Below are 23,541 nucleotides of genomic sequence, written 5' to 3'. Positions count from 1 at the left end.
TTCTGTAACTTTTTTGGTTTCTTTCATTCTTTTTTTCTTAGAAAGACACGCAGAGAGAACTAGAGAAGAGAGAAAAAACATGAAGTTGGGTGGGTAGGGAGATTGAGAGGAGCTACGAGGAGCTGGGGAAGGAGAAGGAATATCATCACAATATATTGTCTGAAACAAAACAAAACACCAAGGCCAAAACAAAACTGGTGAGACAATTTTGAAACCACAGGAGAATGCTAGGTTCAGTTCTGGTAGGCCATGTGCAGTTCTGTGCCTTTTAAACTGACAGGGCCCCGTACCTGTGTTCTCACCTGTGAAGTGTGGGTAATAAGAACATGGCCAAGTGGGATGTACATTAGAGTACTAAGAATAAAAGTAGCCCTCAAACAGTGATGTCAGGGACAGTAACCCAGCAGAGATTATGTGTTGAACTTTAATAAACCATAGTTCACAGTTAATAGCTGCCTAGTGCCTGTTATTCATTTTGGGACCACTTGAAATACTATAGAAGTTAACCTAAAATTGCCTGGCTATTCTTCAGTTGATGCTGGTATTTGTTTGATTTCTATGAAGGACATAATTACATACCAAACCATTTCTATAAAATTTAAGCAAGATCATAAACAAACACTATCATATCCCTATTGATTAACACTACAAATGCATCAAAAGCAATTCTGTTCCAGAATGAGAATTCTCCTCATGCCACAAAAGAGCTAAGCTGCTAGTGGGCAAAATGAAAAATGCAAAGGGAACACAGGAAATGGAACTGTTCTCTACCCTCCCTCTGGACTCAACACTGAATTTTCGAGAAATTAGCTTAAATGGCCAAGATAATGGAAATTAATGCTATACTTGTGACCTGTGAAAATTTGGGAGGTCCTTTTGGTATGAAATAATAAAATTACTACCACAGCAGCAACAAGAGCTAACTCTTACGAAGACTTTCTTTCACCAGGAAGGTCTCGTGCTCTGTCCCTGATGAACTCAGGCCCCACAGAGCTCTGGCTTCTGAATAATGCCCTAACTTCCTCTCCACATGTTACTTGCCCACAACTGGGACCAGCATGGCCTCAGGGCATACTCCAGGGGGCACAGGGAGGTGTGCAGACAGTAAGGGGCATACAGGGTAAGCATTGCAGCTCGGACGGGAAGGTATCCTGGCAGTCAGAAGCCAAGGAATACCACAAAGTCACACTGCACAACAAACCCCACACAAGAGATTTATTGGGAGGGAAAAAACCAGGAGGGTGGCTGTCTCTGCTCAAGCAAGAAACAGCAGCAAACTGAACAGGATAGAGGGCTTATATAGAGCTTCTTGGGAAAGGGGTAGAATTTTCAGGGTGGAGCTTTCCAGGGTGGAGATTGGTGGGATTTCAAGTCCAGAGATTGGGCTTTTTGCTCTGCAGAGTGGGGGCAGGGTCAGGAGTTAGGGCAGTTAGAGTATTCTGTGGGTGGAACCTGGCAGTTAGAGGTCCTCGGGGAGGGGCCTGGCTACTTGAGTGGCTTGAGGGGCTTACATTCCCCCCTTTTTTGTTTATTATTAATAATCAGGTCACAGGAAAGGGGGAGATGTTATCATTAGGCTACTTTCTGCTAAATCAGGGTGGCGAGGTTCTTTGGGCAATTTTGATCTTCATCATCAGGATGTAACAGGTGCCGCAGGTCTCTGGCTCTGAAGCTAGGGGCTGTTAAAAGTCTGGTAGAAATCTCTTGGATCTGGTGTTGAAGAAATCTAGACAAGAAGTTTATACGGCAGGGTGCAACTAGAAGGATTAAGAAAAGAAGGGAAAGAGGGGTGAGAAGAGCAGCATCCAGTGTCATATTGGGCTATCAGTGATCCACTGGCCAGAGGCATCAAGCTGTTTCTTACGTTTCTGAAGATCTGTCTGAAGCTGTCGGATCTTATCTTTAATAGGACTGCTAAGGGTAGCCTACATCTGGCCAATGACGATGGTGTTCTCTAGTTTGATCACAGAGAAAGAAGGAATAGGGGACAGGAGTATTAGAAGTTGATTTAGGTGTCACAGGGATAAGTATCTCCTTTTGGCAACCTGCTGGTGAGCAGTTTCCAGACCCTACCAAGCAAGTGGCCTGGCTGAACCAGTAAGGATAGATTGAACGATAGCATAGAGGGGAAAGAAATCTGCAACATTTTACATCATATTAAGTCACTTTCTTATACCTCCAGAACTTTCAAGTACATGCCTTAAATCACTTTCTTATACCACCAGAACTTTCATTTACACGACACTTTAAAACACTTTCTCAGAGCTTCGGAACTTTCATTTATATAACACTTTCTTAAACCTTTAAAACTCACTTCAGCTTTCACATGCTCAGACACCACTTTTGTTAGACCCTCAGAACTTAAGTTATCCTCAGAGCTTACTTAAGCTTTCGCATTCTCAGACCTTTATAACATCTTTATGCTCCTGTATGAGTACATGAAGGTACAACTTTAGTACCTTACTAAACAAGCATTGTTGTTTTTTTTTTTAAATTCTATCATAAACCCTGTTTTTATGATTTTTGTTTTCAGGGCAGGAATTATCATACAAGAATAGAGAAAACATGCATAGGTGATACGCCCCAGGGAAGGAGAGATGGATAGGGGAGCATAGGGGACTGAATCAGCCTTTGACAGCCAGATATAGAGTAATTGATTGACCCTATCAGGATGGGCTCTTGATTAGAGGGTCTCCTGGACAATAAACATCCATAAGTAAGAGCTACTCCAGACAGGTGTAGGTAAGAAGAAAGAGAAGAAAGCAAGTTTTAGAAGAGAGTTTTGGATCATTTGCTTGTGCAGTGGCAAAAGTTGTCATCACTGAAAATCGAGAATGCTGATTTTGGCCGTTTGAACTGGACTTCAGCCAGAGAGAAGCTTTCATAAAATTAGAGTCCGTGGAGGAGGAAGAGGGGAAGGGTCGCCAAGTGAACTCCAATGGAGGGAGTTTCTATCAGCTCCAAGTGGGAGTGGGGAGGCAGGAGGGACAAGGTCGCAGAGGCCCAGGTGGGCTTAAGGAAGCTGTAGGGGCTTCCCAGGCAGCTCCTAGGGGAGGAGGCCAGGAATCAGGGATGGTCCAACAGTTGCCCACATGGGAGGCCCTGGAGGGTGTAGCAGGCTCCAGGAGCCAGTGAGAGGACATTTACCAAGTAGGTGAGGAGAGATGGATGGTCAGAGCCGGTGGAGGCAGAAGCAGCTGAAGAATTTGGAAATGAATATGACAGGTAGCAGAAGCCAGCAGAAACAAATGGTCTGTTAAGAGTCAAATCAGCAACTGGAGTCATTTTGAAATGTTAAGACATGGGTGCTATGAAATGAAAGGAAACTACTGCTGAGTTGATAAGTCGGAGATCCTGAACCGAGTAGTAGGTTCCATTGGTTTTTATAACTGTGAATATGGGGGTATTAAAGGGAGAAATGGTGATCAAAAGGTTCTTTCTTAGGTTGGAGAACGAGAGACTTAAGTCTCCTGAGGCTTTGGAAAGAAAATGGGTATTGAGCCTGGGTTACATAATTGGTGGGGTTTTGTAGTTGAATGATGAGAGAGAGGCGATGTTTGGCTATAGTGTGGTTTTAGGTGTCCCATACCTAGGGATCTACCTGAGAGGTTGGTAAGGGCAGAGGTGTGTCAGATTGTGTGGTTTGGAGGAGAAGGAAGGGAATGGCTGGTGAGCCTGGGGTCAAGTGGAGGTGGGGAGCAAAAGAAATAGAGGCTCCCACTTTGGCAAGGAGGTCCTCTCTCAGCAAGAGGATGGGACAGGTTGTCACCATTAGGAAGGAAAGGGTAAGGGAAATACCCCTAAAGATACAGCTAAGTGCTGGTGTTTGGTGAGCCTGGTAAGGCTGTCTCCTTACTCCAACAGTAGAAGAATGAGAAGGAGAGGTGGGTCCCAGAACTTCGTCAGGACCAAAGAAGTAGGCCCAGTATTCAGAAGGAAGGAGATGAACTACCCTGATACTGTGATAACTACCTGAGGCTCCCTGTTGGAGATGGCGGTGGTCAGATGAAGGTTGATCTGGGCTTGATGTCCCCATGCTGCAAGGCACATGGGGGCAATCAACACTTCATTGCCCTTCTTGATGGCACATTGGCCATGGTCTGGGTGGTTTATGAGGGTTTGGACAGGCCCGGGTTCAGTGATGCACCTGACCACATTTGAAACAAGAACACAGAGGTTCTCGGGCTTTAGGAGACCAGGGAGCCTGGGTTTTTGCTTTGGCCAGCTGAGAGGCCTTAGCTATCATTAGATATTTTTGTTTGGGGGATTTTTCATCTCTCCTGTGGTTCATTTTGAAGGCCACAGTGAAGAATTCTGCCTGTGGAGTCAGGGATCCTCTCCCTAGAGGTTTGAGTTTGGCCCCAATATCAGGGAAATCCTGGGAGAAGTAGGTCATAAGGAGTCGTTTCCCATCTGGGGTCTCAGGATCCAGATTGGGATATTGCAAGAGGGCCTTTGTAAGGTGGTCTAGGAATTGATTTGGGTTTTTGTACTTTTTCTGGATGACCCCTTGGACTTTTCATAATTTACCACCTTAAAGGTGGCCTTGTGGATACCGGCCAGGAGGCAAGTTATAAATTGATTCCTACCTAGGATGCCTCCTGGGGTACTGTAATCCCATTCAGGGTCTTTGTTAGGGACTGCCATAGCCTGGTCCCAGACTTGCCTATGCTCTTCTGGGAGAAGATTTTTGGCAAGAATCATATAAACATCATGGAAGGTGAGGTTGTAAGATTGGGTAATATACTGGATATACAGTTGGTTTTCATAGAGCAAGGCCTTAAGTGATAGTGGAGTATTCTGTTTTAATGCCTCATACTCAGTCCTGACGGGGTGGGCAACCTGTTGCTGAGGAGGGAGAAAGGGAAACTACAGAAAGAGAAGGGACTACTGGTCGAGGCTGATAAGGGGAAGGTTCATTGGTGTGATAGAAAATAGTGGGGAATTATTTGGTTTGGCCTTCATAGCTGGTAGTTGTTTTCTCCCTGGCTGGTTTATCCCCAAATGGCATCATACCATTAAGATTTCCTAAGTATAGATTTTAACTAGTAACCCCAGTGTTACAGATTTTTCAGACTTATAACCTTACCCAATATGCTTAGAGATCTTTGAGGCAAGATTTATACCTTACCTTTTAGAGAACAAAACCAAAAGCATATGAGATGAGTAGCAATAGTCCCCACTGGAAAGAGTCTGTCCCTTTATCTTGTTTTGCTCTCCTTTCTGTCACATAGCGGGTGACTTGCCTGATATGAAACAGAGATTTTTGAGGAAACCTTTTAAACAAGCAGGCTTGGGTCTAGAGGAGGGGGAGCCATACCCTAACACCAGAGCCAGCTTTTAATTGAAGTAGGACAGCATAAAACAATGGTCCAATGCCCCTCATCCCTAAAAGACACCTGAATCCCAGTAAAACTGAATCCAGTGAGCTAACAAAGAAGGCTTAAGCTTAAGATAGGAAGTTTTGAACTCTGGACACAGAGGACACTACAGGAAGGGAGCTGAGAGATGCGCCAGCCAGGGAGAGCGTGTGCAGGGTGTGTGCATGCGCAGCTGGCCTACCCTCTGCTTTCTCCCCCTCCTGCTAGGTCTGCTCCTAGCTCCCACTTTGCAACAAACTTAGAGATCTATCTAGGGTCACTTAGAGGACGGGACATTCACACAGTGTGTGGGGTGGGAGACCAGACAAAACAAAGCAGAGAAATAGGGAATGGGGAATCTCTTTCCATTTCCCTGATCGCTCACAGTATTTGTAAAAGTCCCAAGTAATAATAGGGTCTAAGGTGCCATTAGGTGGCCCTTTGGATTGATTATCTAAGGGGTACTGAAGCCAAATTTGATTGCAAAAGCAAGTAAATTTAGTACCCTTAGGTCAGGTGTTAGGTGGAGAGCCGGAGGTTTTCTAAGAGGCATCCCAAGGGGGAATGGGAGGGTATGGAGTGCTGAGTTCCCATGGATGAGAGAGGTGAAGGGAAAGGTCACTGAAGCCTGTAGTCACCAGCGTCCCCTGGACTCAGGGAGGACCAAGCCATTCAGAGGGTCGTCACCCAACTCAATGGGAGTCAAGTGTAGCAAGCTTAGCCTGGCTAAGTCAGTGGAGAGACTATGGTACCAGGACTTCCATAGAGGCCAGAAGGTAAGAGAAAAACCTAGCTCAAGGGGAGGGTCTCATCCAGAGCAAAGGACTGGAAAGGAGGCTTCTGTGGCTCCTTTTTGGGGAGAAGATAGGGGGAGAGCACAGAAGGAATGTTATAACCCAACTGGGCCTGAGGAAACTGCCTGGTTGCAGCTGCAAGTGTGGGGAGTGTGGTCAGGTGAAGGGGCCAGCTGTAGACTTAAAGACCATGGCTGGGGATACCCCCGCTTCCAGGAGCACTGGAGGGGTGCCGGACACTCAACGGTCACTTCTCAGACTGACCAAAGGGAGACTAACCTAACTGATGCTGCTGGGGTGGGTGCTGATTGATTATTGAGCCAGAAGGTGAGTCTGTTGCAGATGGACTGGAGATGAGGGATAGGGTCCCATGCAGCGCACACTATGAGGGGAAACAGGCACTAGGAGAGACTATCCGAGTCACGACACCAAATGTAAGCATTGCAGCTCGGATGGAAAGGTATCCTGAATACCACAAAGTCACACCACACAACAAACCTCACACAAGAGATTTATTGGGAGGGAAAAAAACCAGGAGGGTGGCTGTCTCTGCTCAAGCAAGACACAGCAGCAAACTGAACAGGATAGAGGGCTTATACAGAGCTTCTTGGGAAGGGGGTAGAACTTTTCAGGGTGGAGATTGGTGGGATTTTATGTTCAGAGATTGGGCTTTTTGCTCTGCAGGGTGGGGGCAGGGTCCAGCAGTTGGAGTATTCTGTGGGTGGAACCTGGCAGTTAGAGGTCCTGGGGGGGGGGCTGGCCTCTGGCTTGAGGGGCTTACATACAGGGCTCTACAAGATGCTGATGGCAGCAGTGTTTAAGGCTGTCATCTGTCCCTGCTGTCTGCTTTCCCTTGACATTACTGCTCAACTTCTGCCCAAGTGTGACTCAGGAGGCCACACTTCTTCAGTAAGTCTGTTACCAATCTCCACCGCTTTTTCTCTACTCAGGTGTGATGTGGAACTCTGCCCTTTGTGTCCACAGGGCCTCAGATGTCCTTCCGCCTCTCACCGTGGCATAGACATGCAGGTTTCTGTCTGTTTTCTCGGTAGGCTGTGGCCGCATTCATCTCCCATTGTTACCTTGTAACATAAAGGCGGGTTTCTGTCTTGCCAGCTGGGCTGTGGGTTTGTTCTCCTTCCATCTAAAACACCAGCCTGGCACAAAGAAGGCCTAATGGTTTGCCTAATGAAAGAGCATGCGAAGCCGTGGTAACCTGTCTTGGGGCATCTTTCTGTAGGAATCAAGCCAACCCTTAACCCTCCACCCCAAGTGAAGGCAGGCTTGGAACGGGAGCTTGAAACTGGAACAGAGCAGACTGGCATGTCCTCCAGACAGTGATGGATTTCACAGGGCCACAACAGCCAGTATCCTGAAGGCCAGGCTTATAGGCCATTACTATAACCCAGTCTTTCTTTTACAGATTGGTTCAAAACTGGGCTCTATGTCCACAAAAGCAAGAGTTTGTACCCCATATGTAAGCACAAAACCTGGAAGCGGTAGGGATGACTATCTTTGAAGGAAGCTAACATTGGTAACTATATCCCAACCACTGGGAACTGACTATAGGGCACTCACAATCATTACTTTGTACAACCTAGGGGGAAGATTTTTTACCAGTCCTGCTTTACTGAAGTGGGATTCAAGTTCAAACAAAAGGAATAACTTGCTCATGAAAACCAGGCAGCCTGTGAGTAGAGTTTGGGGCTGAAGCTGGTCTGTCTGCCTGTAAAAGCACTCGCCCTGCTGCTGCTGCTCCTCCTCCTCCTCCTCCTCCTCCTCCTCCTCCTCCTCCTCCTCCTCCTCCTCCTCCTCCTCGGGCTGCTTCAGCACAGAAAACAGGAGACCCTGCAGTCCCAGCTCAATTCTGCATCTGGCACTTGCTAAAAGGTGTTTGGTGACTGACAAACTCTAAGAGCCATGGCAAAGAGAAGAGAGAAATGTCTAATTGCTAAAGCTGTAAAGGCCTGCGTCTATTAGTGGATAGCTTGCTTTCTCCAGTCTCAAAGGCAAGCACACCTTCTCTCTCAGTCTTTCTAGGGGCAAACAAAAGAGTGCTGGGATCTGTTTGGGAGAGTCCTGTGTGTAAATCCTGAAGGACTTGAGCCAATTAGCAAACCGGATCACAACATTCCCAATCAGCCTGCAGGCCTGATGGGAGGAGCCCCAGCCCAACCAAGCATATGACTTGTTTCAGCATCCCTAGGGCTACCATCCATGGTGAGAGGGGAGGGGGAGACAAGGAGCTGGAGGGAGAAAGCTAATTGATCCAGAAAGTCTTCAGTTACAAGGTTTTCAAACCCAATACAAAACAGCAGGTGTTTTATCCTTTGTTCAGCACAAAGGGTCCATCAGTACATGCTTAATGTCATCACACTTTCCTTCTCATCGTTCTATTATAAATAACTAACTTGTCATTTTTTCTTTTTTTTTTAAGATTTATTTATTTATGTATACAGTGTTCTATCTGCATGCATGCATGCATGCATGCACGCACGCACGCACGCACGCACACCAGAAGAGGGCACCAGATCTCATTATAGATGGTTGTAAGCCACCATGTGGTTGCTGGGAATTGAACTCAGGACCTCTGGAAGAACAGGGAGTGCTCTCAACCTCTGAGCCATCTCTCCAGCCCTAACTTGTCATTTTTAAGCTTGGGGAGAACATGAGTTGAGTTTGCAAGCTCTGGCACAGGTTATATGGGAAAGTGGGGACTTGGGCTTCCTGGTAATAAAGCCTCTCTGAGAAGGGTTTTGTCTAGTGTCCCACACATGACTGGCACACATACTGCCCAGCTCCAAGACTGGCAGGTTCAAGAAACCAAAAAGTCTTTGTCAGGCACATACTTCTTAAACTAACAAGATAGGAGAACATAAATGAGAAACCATCTTCATACTAGCACTACTACTAATGAAATCAAGAGCATATTTAGTATCGTGTGTGTTTCAGAATGGCCAACAAGTCAATATCAAAATCAAACAGGGAATGAGTCCAAGGTGTTTCTGGCATGACTTGCCCAGGTGGCATAGTGTGTGTGTGTGTGTGTGTGTGTGTGTGTGTTCACTGCAGCCTCAGACATGAACACACCTATGAGCACTTTGTATGAGCATCCTCATACCAGAGAACACTGCCTGAAAGACGTTGGTGCAGATTTGAAACTACCATGTGCTATGAGCTGGTGTTTTACTGCACACACAGTTTTTTGCTCTTAGGGAAACATAATGGTTTAATTGTGGAAAACAAAGACTGTCAATATTTTCCTACCGTTATTCCTCAGCATCTAAGTATTGATTTAGTGTATCTTTTGATTGTATTGTTTTAGAATGTTTGATATTAAAAACTGCTGTTTGAATTGCTGACTCGAGTTTCATAAAAAGTCATTAAGTGAATTTTGGCTTGGGATTAGGAGAGAAATTCCCAAGAATTTCTGAAATGGTCCTAAACATTTTTCTGTATTGTATGCTAAGTGTTTATGTGAAGTGGTATTTTCAACATTGGTGATTATAAAACCTAAACTCTGAAAAATATTGAAGATGCTCTATACCGAATATTCAGACAAGAAATGCATCCATCTTATTAGTATACAAATTTGTTTTCATCTTTAATAAATGATAAAGTTATATGTATACCAAAATTGTTTAAAAATAACTATGATTTATTATCAGTAAATACTGACATTTATCTATTTATGTGTGTGTATTATGCATAGGTATGCAGTCCCTGTGGAGGGTGCACATATTTGTGAATATTTGTGTATATGTGCATGAGCATGCAGTCCCTGTGAAGGGTATGTGTATATGTATGTATATACATGGGCATGCAGTCCTTGTAGAGGGTGTGTGTAGTATGTGTGTGTATATGTGTATATATGCATGGGCATGCAGTCTCTGGGGAGGGTGTGTGTGTGTGTGTGTGTGTGTGTGTGTGTGTGTGTGTGTGTGTACGCATGGGCATGCAGTCCCTGTGGAAGGTGTGTGTATGTATGTGTATGTATATGTGTGCATAAGCACAGGCATGCAGCATCTGTGGAGAGAGAGAGAGAGAGAGAGAGAGAGAGAGAGAGAGAGAGAGAGAGAGAGAGTGTGTGTGTGTGTGTGTGTGTGTGTGTGTGTGTGTGTGTATGGATATGCAGACCCTGTGGAGGTGTCAGATGCTTTGGAGCCTGAGTTACTGGCAGTTGTGAGCTACCTGAAGTGGGTGCTGGGATCCAAACTCTGGTCCTCCCAAAACATTTAAGCAGCTCTGCTCTAGCACACTACGACTAAGTGTGATACCAGGGGTCAGTGCTATGTAATAACCACAATAAAATAGCATTTATTAATAAGACATGCTCACTGTGGAAGTCAGTTCAGTCCTTCCAATAACTCAGGAAAGTGAGTAATACACTCGTTCTTAGAGAGTAAGGAACAAGTCTGTACAGAATATTACTGAGCAGCTTCTTTAGCAGAAACACTGTTAGATCACATGGTAAGAAATATGGATTCTTGAGGCCAGCCTGGTCTACAAATCGGAGTTCCAGGACAGCCAAAGCTGTTACACAGAGAAACCTTATCTCGGAAACAAATAAAACAAAAACAAAAACCCAAAAAACAACAACAAAAAAACCCCAAAACCCAAAAACAAAGAAACAAAAAACTCAAAAACAAAAAAGAAAAAAAGAAAAAGAAAAGAAGAAAGAAGAAAGAAATACAGATTCAGTGATGCTTTGAAATACTGGCCAAGCTTGACACTGCAGCATACACTATGTGGGTGCTACATAAATTCATTCATGACTCACCCAGTAAGTACTGAACACCTATCATGCACCAAGGACTATGACAGGCACTAGAAATGCCTAACAACACTTTTACCAAGTCACTACCACTTATTCTTCATAAACTTCATGGCTATGACAAAATATCTGCGACAAACAATTCAAGGAGAGAAGTATGTATTTTGGTTCACGGTTTCAGATTCTGGTCCACACTGGTGGGCTCCATCACTTCTGGGACTCTGCTGAGGACGTACATCAGGGTGAAGGGTGTGGTGGAGCAAGGCTGCTCACCTCACCGCAGCAGAGAAGTAGAAAGAGCCAGGGGGAGAGACAGGAACCAAGTTTAGCCCCGCAGAACGTAGCTCCAGTGACTTCTCCAGTCAGGCCCCACATCCTCACATTTCCAAAAGAGTTGTCACCAGCTAGGGACCAGGCTTTCAACACATAAGCAGGTGGGGAAACATTTCACATTCAAAATGAAAAGAGCTAAATAAGAATCCCACCACATGATGACCTGTCAAAGCACCAAAGTTATAATGAATCAAGGTTTTCTGACTTAGAACTCTTGTAACTACCCCAGCAAAACAAATGCGCAAGCTGTTTGGGCTCCTGAGAGCAAACACCAATAGCAATAACTTTGGGAAATGAAGTTTGTGATCAGAAGTGGAGGGAGTCTGAGTCCTCATTCAGTCACCCACCCACTGTATGATCCGGTCATGATTTCACTGAGGCTCAAAGTCTCTGCCCTTTAGAATGGGAAATAACCCCGAGGCTTGATTTGGAAGGCTCCAAATCAATCAGCTGTGTAGAAGCCTTTCTGTAGAGGTTACACACTGACTAAGGGGCTTGCCCATGTCACCATCTCCCTCCCACCAGAAGTGTCCTCTGCTCTAAGGCCCTTACTCTGTTATCCTCAATAATGAATCCTCTTGTCGAGTGGGTCTTTGTAATTGCTGATGGAATTCTGTGGCTGATATCTGCACAACCGTCTTTACCCCCATGCCTATGCCCTCCTTTGCTAAAACTAGACATTTGCTAAAAGCTGGGAGTGTCTGGCTCATTTGAGACTCTGAGAAGAATCAAGAACTGGGTATTAGTGCTGCAGAAAGTTCAGGGAGGTGACGGGTCCAGGATGGTACCACGGAGAGGGCTCGGTGGAGACTTTTGTGAGGCAGAATTCACAGTTTAGGATTAATTGCACATGGAGCATTATAGAGGTAAGCGTGAGGGGTTGGCTTCTGTGGTGGCTGGCAGGTAGAGTGTGGGGCTACTTGTGGGCTGCAAGAAGAATTGAGTCAGAGAAGAACAGGCCTGCTGAATATGTGGGAGTATCTGTGAGTGATTAGCTGTGCCAACCAGGGCTTGGGAGACAGAAGAGGTTGAAGATCCGGGAGCCAAGGACAAGTGGAGGTCAAAGCCTTGAGAACGAACACCCAGGCCAGTGTTAGGAGGGCCTGACACCTCTGATCAAAGTGAGCAGGCAGGCTGAGTAAGGGAAGGCAGAAGCAGGGAATGTGGAGAGGGAGCCCAGGAAGAGCAGCACATTCTGAAAGACTGGAGCTCCACTATCTTTCCTGTGCACACAGGACCTGCCACAGCCTCGGTCTCGGCCCTATTTTAACCACAGCGTTAATCCCATCCAGAGTTGGCACCAAAGGATGGCATGTCATCTTGCTTTACCAGGAGTCTTAGCAATGCTTCCTTTCCTCGGGCTGGCCAAAGTCCCCTCTTGTCTGACTGCAGAGAAGCCATGCCCTTTCTCATCTGACCCTGGCAGGATCTGATGAGTGTCACGGGAGCCTGGCCTGTTCTTTTGTTGTGTTACAAGTCCAGGAGGCCTCGGGCATCAACATGCTTCCTGACATGTGGAGTTGATCGGAATCACTTAAAACCCTTCCCTGACAACAGGAAAGTCGTCTTCAAATCGTTGACCTGTTATCAAGCACTGTCACTGTGGATAAGGTGGAAATGCATGCACATGCCCAGCAAGCATGCTACACACCTACACTGCTTGGGAGCTCACCCCCTCAAAGCTCTTAACAGCCTCCAGGGGAACCATGTTAAAACAGCGCAATTAACTAGAACGGCTACAAACTCAATAACTCACCTACCTAATGAGGCAATACAAGGAAAATTGGGCCTATTTTAATAAGAATTTAAAAGAGAGACGGGAAGTAAAGGTCAGATGCCATTTCTGGATCCTAGCTCTTTTCTCCTCCCTGCCTATGCTGAAGTAGTTAATACCAAGGAGATAATACACACTGCAATTCTTTATAAATCCAAGGAGGCAGCCAGTCATATCACTGCACTCAAGGGCAAGCGATTCTTTCTGACCCATCCCCCACACTAAGTGCCTCCCCAGATCTATTTCTGAAGGTTTTATTATGCAAACCTGAATGGATTTCAATTACAATAATTCTTTTCCTTCTCCACCCTGACTCCTGAAAGAGAAACTCAATTACCAGCAATTTGAGGTTATAAGGGCAGTTTGGTTTCCCCTCCTCTCTGGAGTCATGGCAGTCTGCAAGTTCTCCTTTCTCACCCCCTCCTGTCGCCTGAGGGGCCATAGCTGGTTTATGACACCATGATATGCAGCGTGACCTCTCCACCAAGAAGGAGCTTTCCTAGGGGCCAGAGAGACGGCTGGCTCATTTGGTAAAGTGCTTACCATGCACAAAGATCTGAGTTTGAATCCCCAACGTTCATGTAAAAAGTCAAGCATGTGGCGCTGGCCTGTAATCCCAGTGATGGAAGGCAGAGACAGGAGGATCCCTGGAGCCAGGAAATCTTGCTGAATAGGCAAACTCTTGGTTCGGTGAAAGACCCGGTCTCAAAATTTAGGTGTAGAGCAATGGAGACATTTACCTCTGGCCTCCACATATACCTGCACACACCCAAACACGTATGCAAACATACCACACAGCCCTTCTATTGTCAAGCTCTCCTCATGACTTCTAGAAAGGCTGGGTTCTGTGGCCAAAACAAGGGTGGACAAAACTGCTGGTGATTCTGTTGTAGAACAGAGTTAACACTTTTCAAAGCTGACTAATTGTAGGGTCTATGACTGGCATATAAAGCCATCCCTAGTATCTTGAAAGGATTAGGCCCACGGCTGTCAAAGATACCAAAATCTACAGCCGATCAAGTCCCTTAAATAAAATGGCACAATATTTGCATATAATCCAGAACAGTCTCCCACATTCTTTAAATCATCAAGCCAGGTATGATAGTATACAGCACTGAGAAAAAAGAGGAGTTCAAGGCTAGCCAAGGGTGCTTGTCCAATCAATCAATCAATCAATCAATCAATCAATCATCTCTAGATCACTATAATTCCTACTGCAATGTAAATGCAGTATAAGAGACAGTGTTACACTATATTGCTTGAACAATGACCACACCCTCAAGAGAGTGCACATGCTCAGAACTGACCATTCTTATTACTCACATTCTCAATCCACAGCTGGTGAACTAGTCCACAGATGTAGAGCCCATCAGAATGGCAGTCTCACTATGTGTGGCATTTCACTTGGTCCTTATAGATAACCAGAGTGAGAGATTCTAGCCTCATCATTTTATAGACGGGCAACTGAGGCTGAGAGAGAGAATTTAGGAGCGTGCCCACCCAAGATCACACAAGATTAGCAGTAAACCTGTACAGTGCAGCCTGTACCACCAGGCTACACCGTCACTGCAGTTGCTTGGAACAGGTCCTGAGGCGACAGGCCTGAGACTGCACCAGAATGGACTCAAGCCAACCAGGATGTATGACAAGCCCAAAGCTTGCTAAGAAAGAAAAGGGGGAGCTCCAGACAGCTTCCAGACTGGGGACTAACTCCCTGCCCACGATGCTTAATTAGGAGTCTGATCACAGCAAGAAGCTTGTCCTGGGCGGGCCTTACCTATGATGAAGTTCTGTGCATACAGGGCCCTTGAGAGTACAGCTACAGAGGGAGACCTCTACTCTCATCTCCGAGCCAGTGAGACAAAATCCAATGTGCCTAGAAAAGCCCTTACTTCTACTTCAGAGGAGGCTGGATGAAAGACCCCCTTATTCCAGGCATCTACCACTTAACAACCATCAATGTGAACTGCAGGCAGCTGCATGACTTCAGCTTTGCCCAGCTCTGGGGAGGGGCTCAAGCCTCTGCCTGACCTCAGTGAAGTCTTCCAGGGGAGCCGCTAATTTAACAGCCACCAAACAGTTATTGTGCATTTGTTACACATCAAGCACCAGGCTAGGCAATGGGACCCAGAGATGACAAGCCCACTGATTCTTTAATGTCAGGTGTCAGAGGACCAAGTCCAGAGCCAAGATCCATTAAGTAGGAGGCTCCGTCTGAGTGCAGGGGTGCCTATTCTTCCTGTGAGAGACATCCAACTAAGGACAGAAAGGATGACTAACTGGTAGCCAGGACAATCGTTGAGAGTGAAGTGCTGGAGGGGGCACGGTGGAAGCCTGAGAAGGACCTGTCACAAATATTCCTAATGGCAAGAGGCTACTGTGCTCTGGTAGCATACAATCCTGGTGCACTTGCATCAGACAGGCGTGGACAGCAACAAGAGCACAGGACTGACCCAGGGGACAAGGCAGGGCAAAGAAACCTGGCCTGGTGTGCCCTATCAGCCCTCCCCCTACCATGCAAAGCTTATGGGCCAGGACACAGCAGCTGGCGGGTGGCAGAAGGCACAGAGCGGGCCTTTCTTCTTGCACCTCCCTTCTTCTGGGTGCCACTGTGTGTAGGATGCACAGCTCATCCTCACCAGCCATTACAACCCAACATGCCTTCTAGGAGCTGCCTTGCCAAGCCATTGCCCCCTCTAATATAAAGTTATCAAATTCCTAATGTGGGCACTCTAAAGGCAATGTACTGTCACCAGCATGCCACCGGGCACATTTTTCAGCAGGAAAACAGCTGCTCACTGAATCTGTCACTTCTTCCTCTTCTCAGAACCCTGCACATGAACAAGAGCTGGCTCAGGGCTGTTTTCTTGCACCTTCTCTCCACGCATGCTCAAAGCAGTGTCAAATCTCTCAGCAGAAGCCAGCAGATTGGCCACAGCAGTGTGAGGAGGTTGCTGGCTTATGAAGCAGCTTTGACAAGTAGGACCTAGCCCTCAGAAGCTAAAGGCACAGCCATCACAGCTTTTAGTTCAATACTCTCACTCCTGTACCTTTTAGACTAGGGATCCCGGTGGGGTGGGGGTGGGAAGAGATGGCTCAGTTGGCAAAATAATTGCCTTGCAAGCATGAGGACCTGAGTTTGATCCCCAGAACCCATGTAAAAGAAGTTAGTTAGGCTATGATCAAAAACACTGATGACAGTTTATGTTGGAGAGGATGCACAGCAAGGAGAACACTCCTCCATTGTTGGTGGGAGTGCAAACTTGTACAGCCACTTTGGAAATCAGTATGGCAGTTTCTCAGAAAAGTGGTAATCAATCTACCTCAAGACCCAGCTATACCACTCTTGGGCATATACCCAAGGAATGCTCAATCATACCACGAGGACACATGCTCAACTATGTTCATAGCAGCATTATTCGTAATAGCCAGAACCTGGAAACAATCTGGATGCCCCTCAACTGAAGAATGGATAAAGAAAATATGGTACATATACACAATGGAGTACTACTCAACAGTAAAAAACAATGATATCATGAAATTTGCAGGCAAATGGATGGAACTAGAAAATATCATCCTGAGTGAGGTAACCAGACTCAGAAGGACAAACATGGTATGTACTCACTCATAAGGGGATACTAGACGTAAAGCAAAGGACAACCAGACTGCAATCATAGCTCTAGGGAGATTAGCTAGCAAGGAGGACCCTAGGAGGGATGCATGGTCTCCCAGCAAAGGAGAAATAGATGAGATCTTACATGAGCAAACTGGGGGTCAGGGTGGGGTAATGGAGGGCAAGGGATAGAGAATGAGAACATAGGGGAACGGGAGTTTACAGCTGGAACAGGAACAGTGTGGGAGAGCAAGGAAAGAGATACCATGATAAATGAAGACACCATGGGAATAGGGAGAAGTAGATTGCTAGGGAGGTTCCCAGGAATCCACAAAGGATGACCCCACCTTAGACTACTGGCAATAGTTGAGAGGGTGCCTGAACTGGCCTACTGTGGTGATCAGATGGGTGAATACCCTAACTGTCACCATAGAGCCTTCATCCAGTGACTGATGGAAGTAGATGCAGAGATCCATGGCCGGGGGCCAGGCTAAGCTTCAGGAGTCCAATTGATGAGAGAAAGGAGAGATTCTATGAGCAAGGGACATTGAGATCACCAGCCAAACTAGTGGAAACACATGAACTGTGGACCAAAAGCTGTGGAGCCCCCATGGTACTAGACTAGGCTTTCTGGATAGGTGAGACAGTTGTTTAGCTTGAACTGTTTAGGGGACCCCAGGTAGTGGGATCGGAACCCATCCCTGATGCATGAGCCAGCTTTTTGGAGCCCAGTGCCTATAGTGGGACACCTTGCACAGCCTTGGTGCAGGGGGAGGGGCTTGGACCTGCCTCAAATGAATGTACCAGGCTCTGCTGACTACCCATGGGAGACCTTGCCTTGGAGGAGGTGGGGATGGGAGGTGGGTTGGGGAGGAAGGCTGGGGGGCAGGAGGAGGGAGGAGAGGGGGATCTGTGGTTGGTATGTAAAATGAATAGAAAATTTAAATAAATAAGTAAGTAAGTAAGTAAATAAATAAATAAATAAATAAATAAATAAATAAATAAATAAATAAGAAATTAAGTCAGGGTGGTACTTGTACTGGAGCAACAGAGATAGGATCTCTGGAGCCTGCTGGCCACAGTAGCTTAGCCAAACAAGTGAGCCCCAGGTCAAAAAACAAGGTGGACAGCTGCTGAGGAACAAGACGTGAAGTTGTTCTCTGGCTTCTACATGCATGCACACACACATGCGCACACAGCTGCACACACATATATGTACATAAACACACAAAAACTCACACCCTGGTCCCTGTGTGAGCTGATTTTCTCATAAGAATGAACAAGGACACCACCATCTTCTCCATGGTTATGAGAACTAAATGAAAATGCAAACAACACAGCACAACCAGAACCGGCAGGGATTGAACAGTGACCACTACAGAACTCTCTGGATTTCCAGGGCCCCTCGTATCTTCTCCCAGGGCCTCTTTCAGCTGAGTCCCACCAGGGATAGGAAAAGGGCTGGCAGCGGGGTTAACGTGTTTACAGCTAGCTTGGTCAATATCTGACCAGATCCGATGAGCCTCAAACTTGTTCTCAGTCTCCGAGTGCCGCCTCTTGGCTTTCTACTGCCTCTGGGGAGTTGATCTCATCTCTGGGGTGATCTCTGAAGACAGCTCACTTTGAGACGCAGAGGTTGAGGGACACAACAGATATGCAGGTGCCTAGGCCAACTCTACCAATCACTGAGGAAAAGTCACCCAAACCATGGGACATACGTTCCTCTTGACAAGACCCAGTGAGTTCTAGCAGTCCAGGTCTCCCTCCTCTTTCACACACACACAGTCTCCTGTCTCTCCGCACCCTCCTGCACTTTAAAATAGCTATCCAACCATGTAAATTCTCGGAGCAAGTGTCTGCTGGCCTCCAGCGGAGCTGTCAATGCCCATAAATCGCTGGCCTTCCAGATTGCATTGCAGCTATTTACCGGGGGAGGGGTGCAGCAGGCCACCAGACAATACCAGGAAGACACTGGCCTGGCGGTAACTACTCTGGTTACAGCCTCACAATTCACAGCGGCATTCTGCTCCGAGTAGGCTCCAGCAAGGAGGAGAAACATAAAAAGAGGAACCTGGGCTGTAAATAGTTTATTCCAGCAATTCCTGATGTTGGCTGAATCATACTTTAATACAGAAATACATGAAAGCACCACTCCGGAGGTGACATGTGTTGCCACCTCATTACTCTTTTCAAAAGGGTCTTCCATCAGAGAGACACCTCACCACAAATTACAGCCAAGAACACAAAACCTCTCACACACTCACACAGGCCAGAGGGAGTGGACCCTCCAGGACTCAGACAAACACAGACAGGCCCACCAAGGCCCAAGGTCACCCTTGGGCTCTGAACTGCTTGGCCATGAAGGCAACAGGATACAGAGAAGCAGACAAGTACTCTTGCTCAGTGTGACTCACCCACCTCTCCCAGCAGCCCTTGCAGTGAACCGTACCTTCATGTTCCTTCTCCGTGGTTCCCACTTTCTTGATCTTCCGGGGAGACTTCATAAAGAGTGGAAAGATGGTCCGTAAGCCAAGAATGTCCACAAACTTGTGGCAGTTGTCTGTGCCCTCAGGCCCAATCATGGCATGGTCCAGTACCTTGAGGGCGCTGCTCCGGGAGATCTTCTTCTCCCTATGGGCAAAAGGCATTTCAGAAGAAGCACTAGTTTTTTAATGTGTATTCATTCTACTGGGAAAAAAGACAAACATCCCCCAATAAAAACACAGCAGTTAATATGCCCCCATTGGAAGAAAACATTTACATTATGATATGTCTCAGCAGTTATCACACATGTTATAGGGGAATATGGAATAGGAAAAAATAAATTCATTCTCTCTCTCTCTCTCTCTCTCTCTCTCCCTCTCTCTCTCTCTCTCTCTCTCTCTCTCTCTCTCTCTCTCTCTCTCTCACTCACTCTCTCTCTGTCTCTCTCTGAGGCAGGGTCTTTCTATGCAGCCCTAGTTGTCCTGGAACTCTCTACGTAGACTAGGCTGGTCTTGAACTCACAGAGATCTGCCTGCCTCTGCCTCCCAAATGCTGGGATTAAAGGTATGCGCCACTATGCCTGCTAAAGAATAAAATCTTCTGGTTCCACAGGATAATGTTCAAATTTCAACATGACGTCTTATGACAATTCTGTGGGAAATGCATCAGAAGACTAGAGAAGCAGATCAAACTGAGGGCCTTCAGAAGGTTTAATATTTCTTTCTTCCTTAACAGCTTTACTAGATATAATCCACATCATTTAATTTGCCCACTTGAAGTGTATAACTCGATGGCATTAGTATGCTGGCATACATATAACCATCCCACAACAAACCGCAGAGCATTTCCACTACCCTGCAAGAAAACCACCTACCCTTTGACTGTTTCCTGTCTCCATTCCCCGGCTCCTGAGCTCCAAACAGCCACAGATCTATGTTGTCTCTATAGACTTGTCTACTCTAGACATTTTGAGCAAATACTATTACATGTGGTCTCCATAGTGGACACATCATTTCACATACCCCTGGGCAGTGACAAGGGTTCAAATTTCTCCACACCTTAAAAACTGTTGAATTTTGTTTGGGTTCTAGCTTTCCTAGTTGGTATACAATGCCATCTCAGTGTGTATGTGGGGGGCACACATGCCACGGTATGTGTGGGAGTCAGTCCTCCGCTTCCATTCTATGGGTTCTAGAGATCAGACTCAGGTTGTGAAGCTTGGCAGAAAGCAATGTTCCCACTGCAGCCTGTCTTTGTGGGTCTGATTTACATTTCTGATAGTAACAGAGTATGCTTAGTGTGCTTGGACACTTGTAGGTTGTCTTTAGGAAATGCCCTCTTAGACGCTTTGCTCATTTTTATTTTTTATTTTTTATTTTTTTTGGACAGAGGGTCCCACTGTGTCACTCTGGCTATCCCGGAACTTACTATATAGACCAGGCTTGCCTGAAACTCATAGAAATCTACCTGCCTCTGCCTCCTCTCTTGGATTAAAGGCATGTGTCAGGAGCCCGGCATGCTTTGCTCATTTTAAAAAGGGTAAGCACTCCTCATTTTCTGGTCTAAGAGTTCTTCTTAAGAACTTAGGACTTCTGAAGTCCCTCAACAGATCCATGATCTAATCATTTCCTCTTATTCTATCAATTATTCTCCTTACTTTCTTGATGTTTTGGCAGGGAGCAGTGTGATACATTCCTTTAATGCCATCACTTAGGATGCAGAGGCAGGCAGATCTCTATTAGGTCAAAGCCAGCCTTGTCTACATAGTGAGCTCCAAGCTGGCTACAGTGACATGGGAAGATCCCTGTGTCAAGAAATCTCTGATAAAATAAAACAATGTACTTCTGTAGATGTAACCAACCGTCTTATTAAATAAGAAACACAGAACCAATGTAAAGAAGAAAGCCAAGAGGTCAGAGCTCAGAGCTAAAACCTTACCCTTCCTCCTACGGTGGTCCTACCTCTCTGAAAGAGACCTACTTCCTGTGTGTTTGTCTTTATATAGTCTTTCTGTTCTGCCTTCTCATTGGTTGTAAACCCAAACACATGACTGCCTCGTCACTGCCTGTTCATACAGCCCTCCAGGTCTTCTATGGTATTGAGATTAAAGGCGTGTGTCTCCAATGCTGGCTGTATCCTTGACCACACAGAGATCTACCTAGCTCTTCTACCAAGTGCTGGGATTAAAGGCATGCGCCACGAATGCCCAGCTCTGCTATGGCTTGCTATTAGCTCTGACCCCCAAGCAACTTTATTAACATACAAATAAAATCACATTTCAGTACAAATAAAATACCACCATATTTTCCCTTTTCTATTTTAATAAAAAGAAAAAAAGCAAAAGGTTATAACCAACAAAAGAAAAACTATATACAAAAGGACAATAACTATATACAATATATACAAGTAATAAATACCTAAACAATGTCTAGTCCATTTGTATTTGACAAATTCAGAGAAAATAATTCCATTATCTATCCTATTTTGGTAAGTCCAAAATGTATCTAATTCACTTTCTATTCTAATTAATCTTCAACTATAACTAACTAACCTTCAACTATAACTAACTAATCTTCAACTATAACTAACTAATCTCCAACTCCCTCAGAGACCCAAGAAGGAAATAATATTAGCTAACAAAAATAAAAACAGGAAGTGCATGCAAGCAACTTCCAAAAAATTTGTGAGTTGACAGAAACAGCCAGCTGCCTGGACAGTCACCTGAGGTTTCTCCACAGTGCTGGGGCATCATCTCCAGCCTATAGGCTTAGCGTATCTGACAGACTCATTTGTGAAGTAGGATGTACACAAGGTCAAGAGTTCAACCTCACATTGGGTGAGAGCAGTCCATGTACCAGAAACACCTGAATTCCACTAGTGTCCTGTCATGATTCAGGATTTTAAATTCTGGAAATTGCTGCCGGTTTTTGAATTCAGCTGTCCATTCTTCTTGGCTGTGTATATATAGCTTCATCTCAGCATCCTGTTCTCCACATCCCTCTATTAAATGCCAGTCTACTATTGAGAGGCGTGAGCTTAGTTACTCTTCAAGAATAACTGTTTCAGCTGCTGTTCCATTGCACATCATACTTCTGTTAAATTTATTTAGATATGTTATTCTTACTATTGTTATAAATGGATTCCTTAGCTTTATTTTTTGACTGTTCATTACAAGAAATACAATTAATTTTTCTACACTGATCTTATAAGAAACTTCTTTATTAGTTCTAATAGCTGTAATAATAGAATCCACGGAGTAAGATCATGTTATTTGCAATAACTCTTCCTTTTCCTTTCTAGTTTGGATGTCTTTTATTTTTTTTATTTTTTTTTTTTTTTTGGTTTTTCGAGACAGGGTTTCTCTGCGTAGCTTTGCGCCTTTCCTGGAGCTCACTTGGTAGCCCAGGCTGGCCTCGAACTCACAGAGATCCGCCTAGCTCTGCCTCCCGAGTGCTGGGATTAAAGGCGTGCGCCACCACCGCCCGGCCTGGATGTCTTTTATTTTATAGTGTTGTCTAACTGTCCAGTGCCTAAGAAGACATTTTATCTGCTGCTGACCTTGGCAGGACCATTAGGTATGGTGTTGGCTGTGGGTGGTCTGCAGGTGCCTCCTGTCCGACTTACTGTTTCAGAGCTTTTCCTCGGTGCTCACTTGGATCCACATAAAACAGCACCTAACAATGGGCTTGTGTAGCAATGGGGCTGTAACAATGGGCTTGTGTAGCAGTGGGGCTGTAGCAATGGGCTTGCGTAGCAATGCGGCTGCTCCATCACAGTGGTCAGAAAGCAGGCGGGGATGGCGCTGGAAGCCCCTCTGTGTTCTTCAAGCACAGACCCTCAGCGGCCTTACTCCTTGCTATGAGACCCTCCCTCACCATGGTTGGACCATCTCCCAGCAGTGCTGCAGGCTAGCAACCAGATCCCACCAGATCCTACAGTCTGTCTATCTATCAGTATACGGGCCTCTGGAGATCTTGAAGATCTAAAAGTAACGGAGAACACTGTCCTACAATCGTACATGGTTTTCATTAACACTCTAAGGCAGAGAGAAGCAAATCACTTGTTTCCTAACTGGGTACAGGTGGCCAATCAACCACACAAACACAAAGACATGGCTTCTGCGCCGAAAAGTGGCATCCACTTGGGTAGACCAAATGAATGTGAAGTAATCAGGAAAGTGTCCCTGTGTTAGGTCCTCCACAATACCGCTGGACACCTTTCCTGTCAAAGATGAAAGATGTCACTGTGCCCTGCAGCTTACATTGTTAATTGTAGAAAGCCGGGGAACACGAAGGTGTTCAGAGAAAAGCAACAAGAAAAACCAGGGTGCGCAACCAATATTCCCACCTCTCTTCTCCTCACCACAGAAGATCCAACAATCTGTGCAGCTACTGAGTTTGAAGGCAGAA

General features: G+C 45.7%; 1 protein-coding gene across 3 annotated transcripts in view; it reads right to left on the bottom strand.

Moving 5' to 3' along the window:
- Ctnnbl1 (catenin beta like 1) overlaps positions 1-23,541 on the bottom strand; it is a 171,611-nt gene that overhangs the window by 43,804 nt on the left and 104,266 nt on the right. For all 3 annotated transcript variants that reach the window (XM_042276680.2, XM_042276681.2, XM_042276679.2), the window contains exon 11: positions 19,098-19,279. In XM_042276680.2, coding sequence (XP_042132614.1) covers positions 19,098-19,279 — 182 coding nt within the window. The remainder of the gene's footprint in view (positions 1-19,097; positions 19,280-23,541) is intronic.

The sequence above is a fragment of the Peromyscus maniculatus genome, chromosome 4, assembly GCF_049852395.1.
Source record: "Peromyscus maniculatus bairdii isolate BWxNUB_F1_BW_parent chromosome 4, HU_Pman_BW_mat_3.1, whole genome shotgun sequence".
Lineage (NCBI taxonomy): Eukaryota > Metazoa > Chordata > Mammalia > Rodentia > Cricetidae > Peromyscus > Peromyscus maniculatus.
The sequence above is the reverse complement of the archived record's forward strand: the minus strand, read 5'-3'. Positions and strand labels throughout refer to the sequence as shown.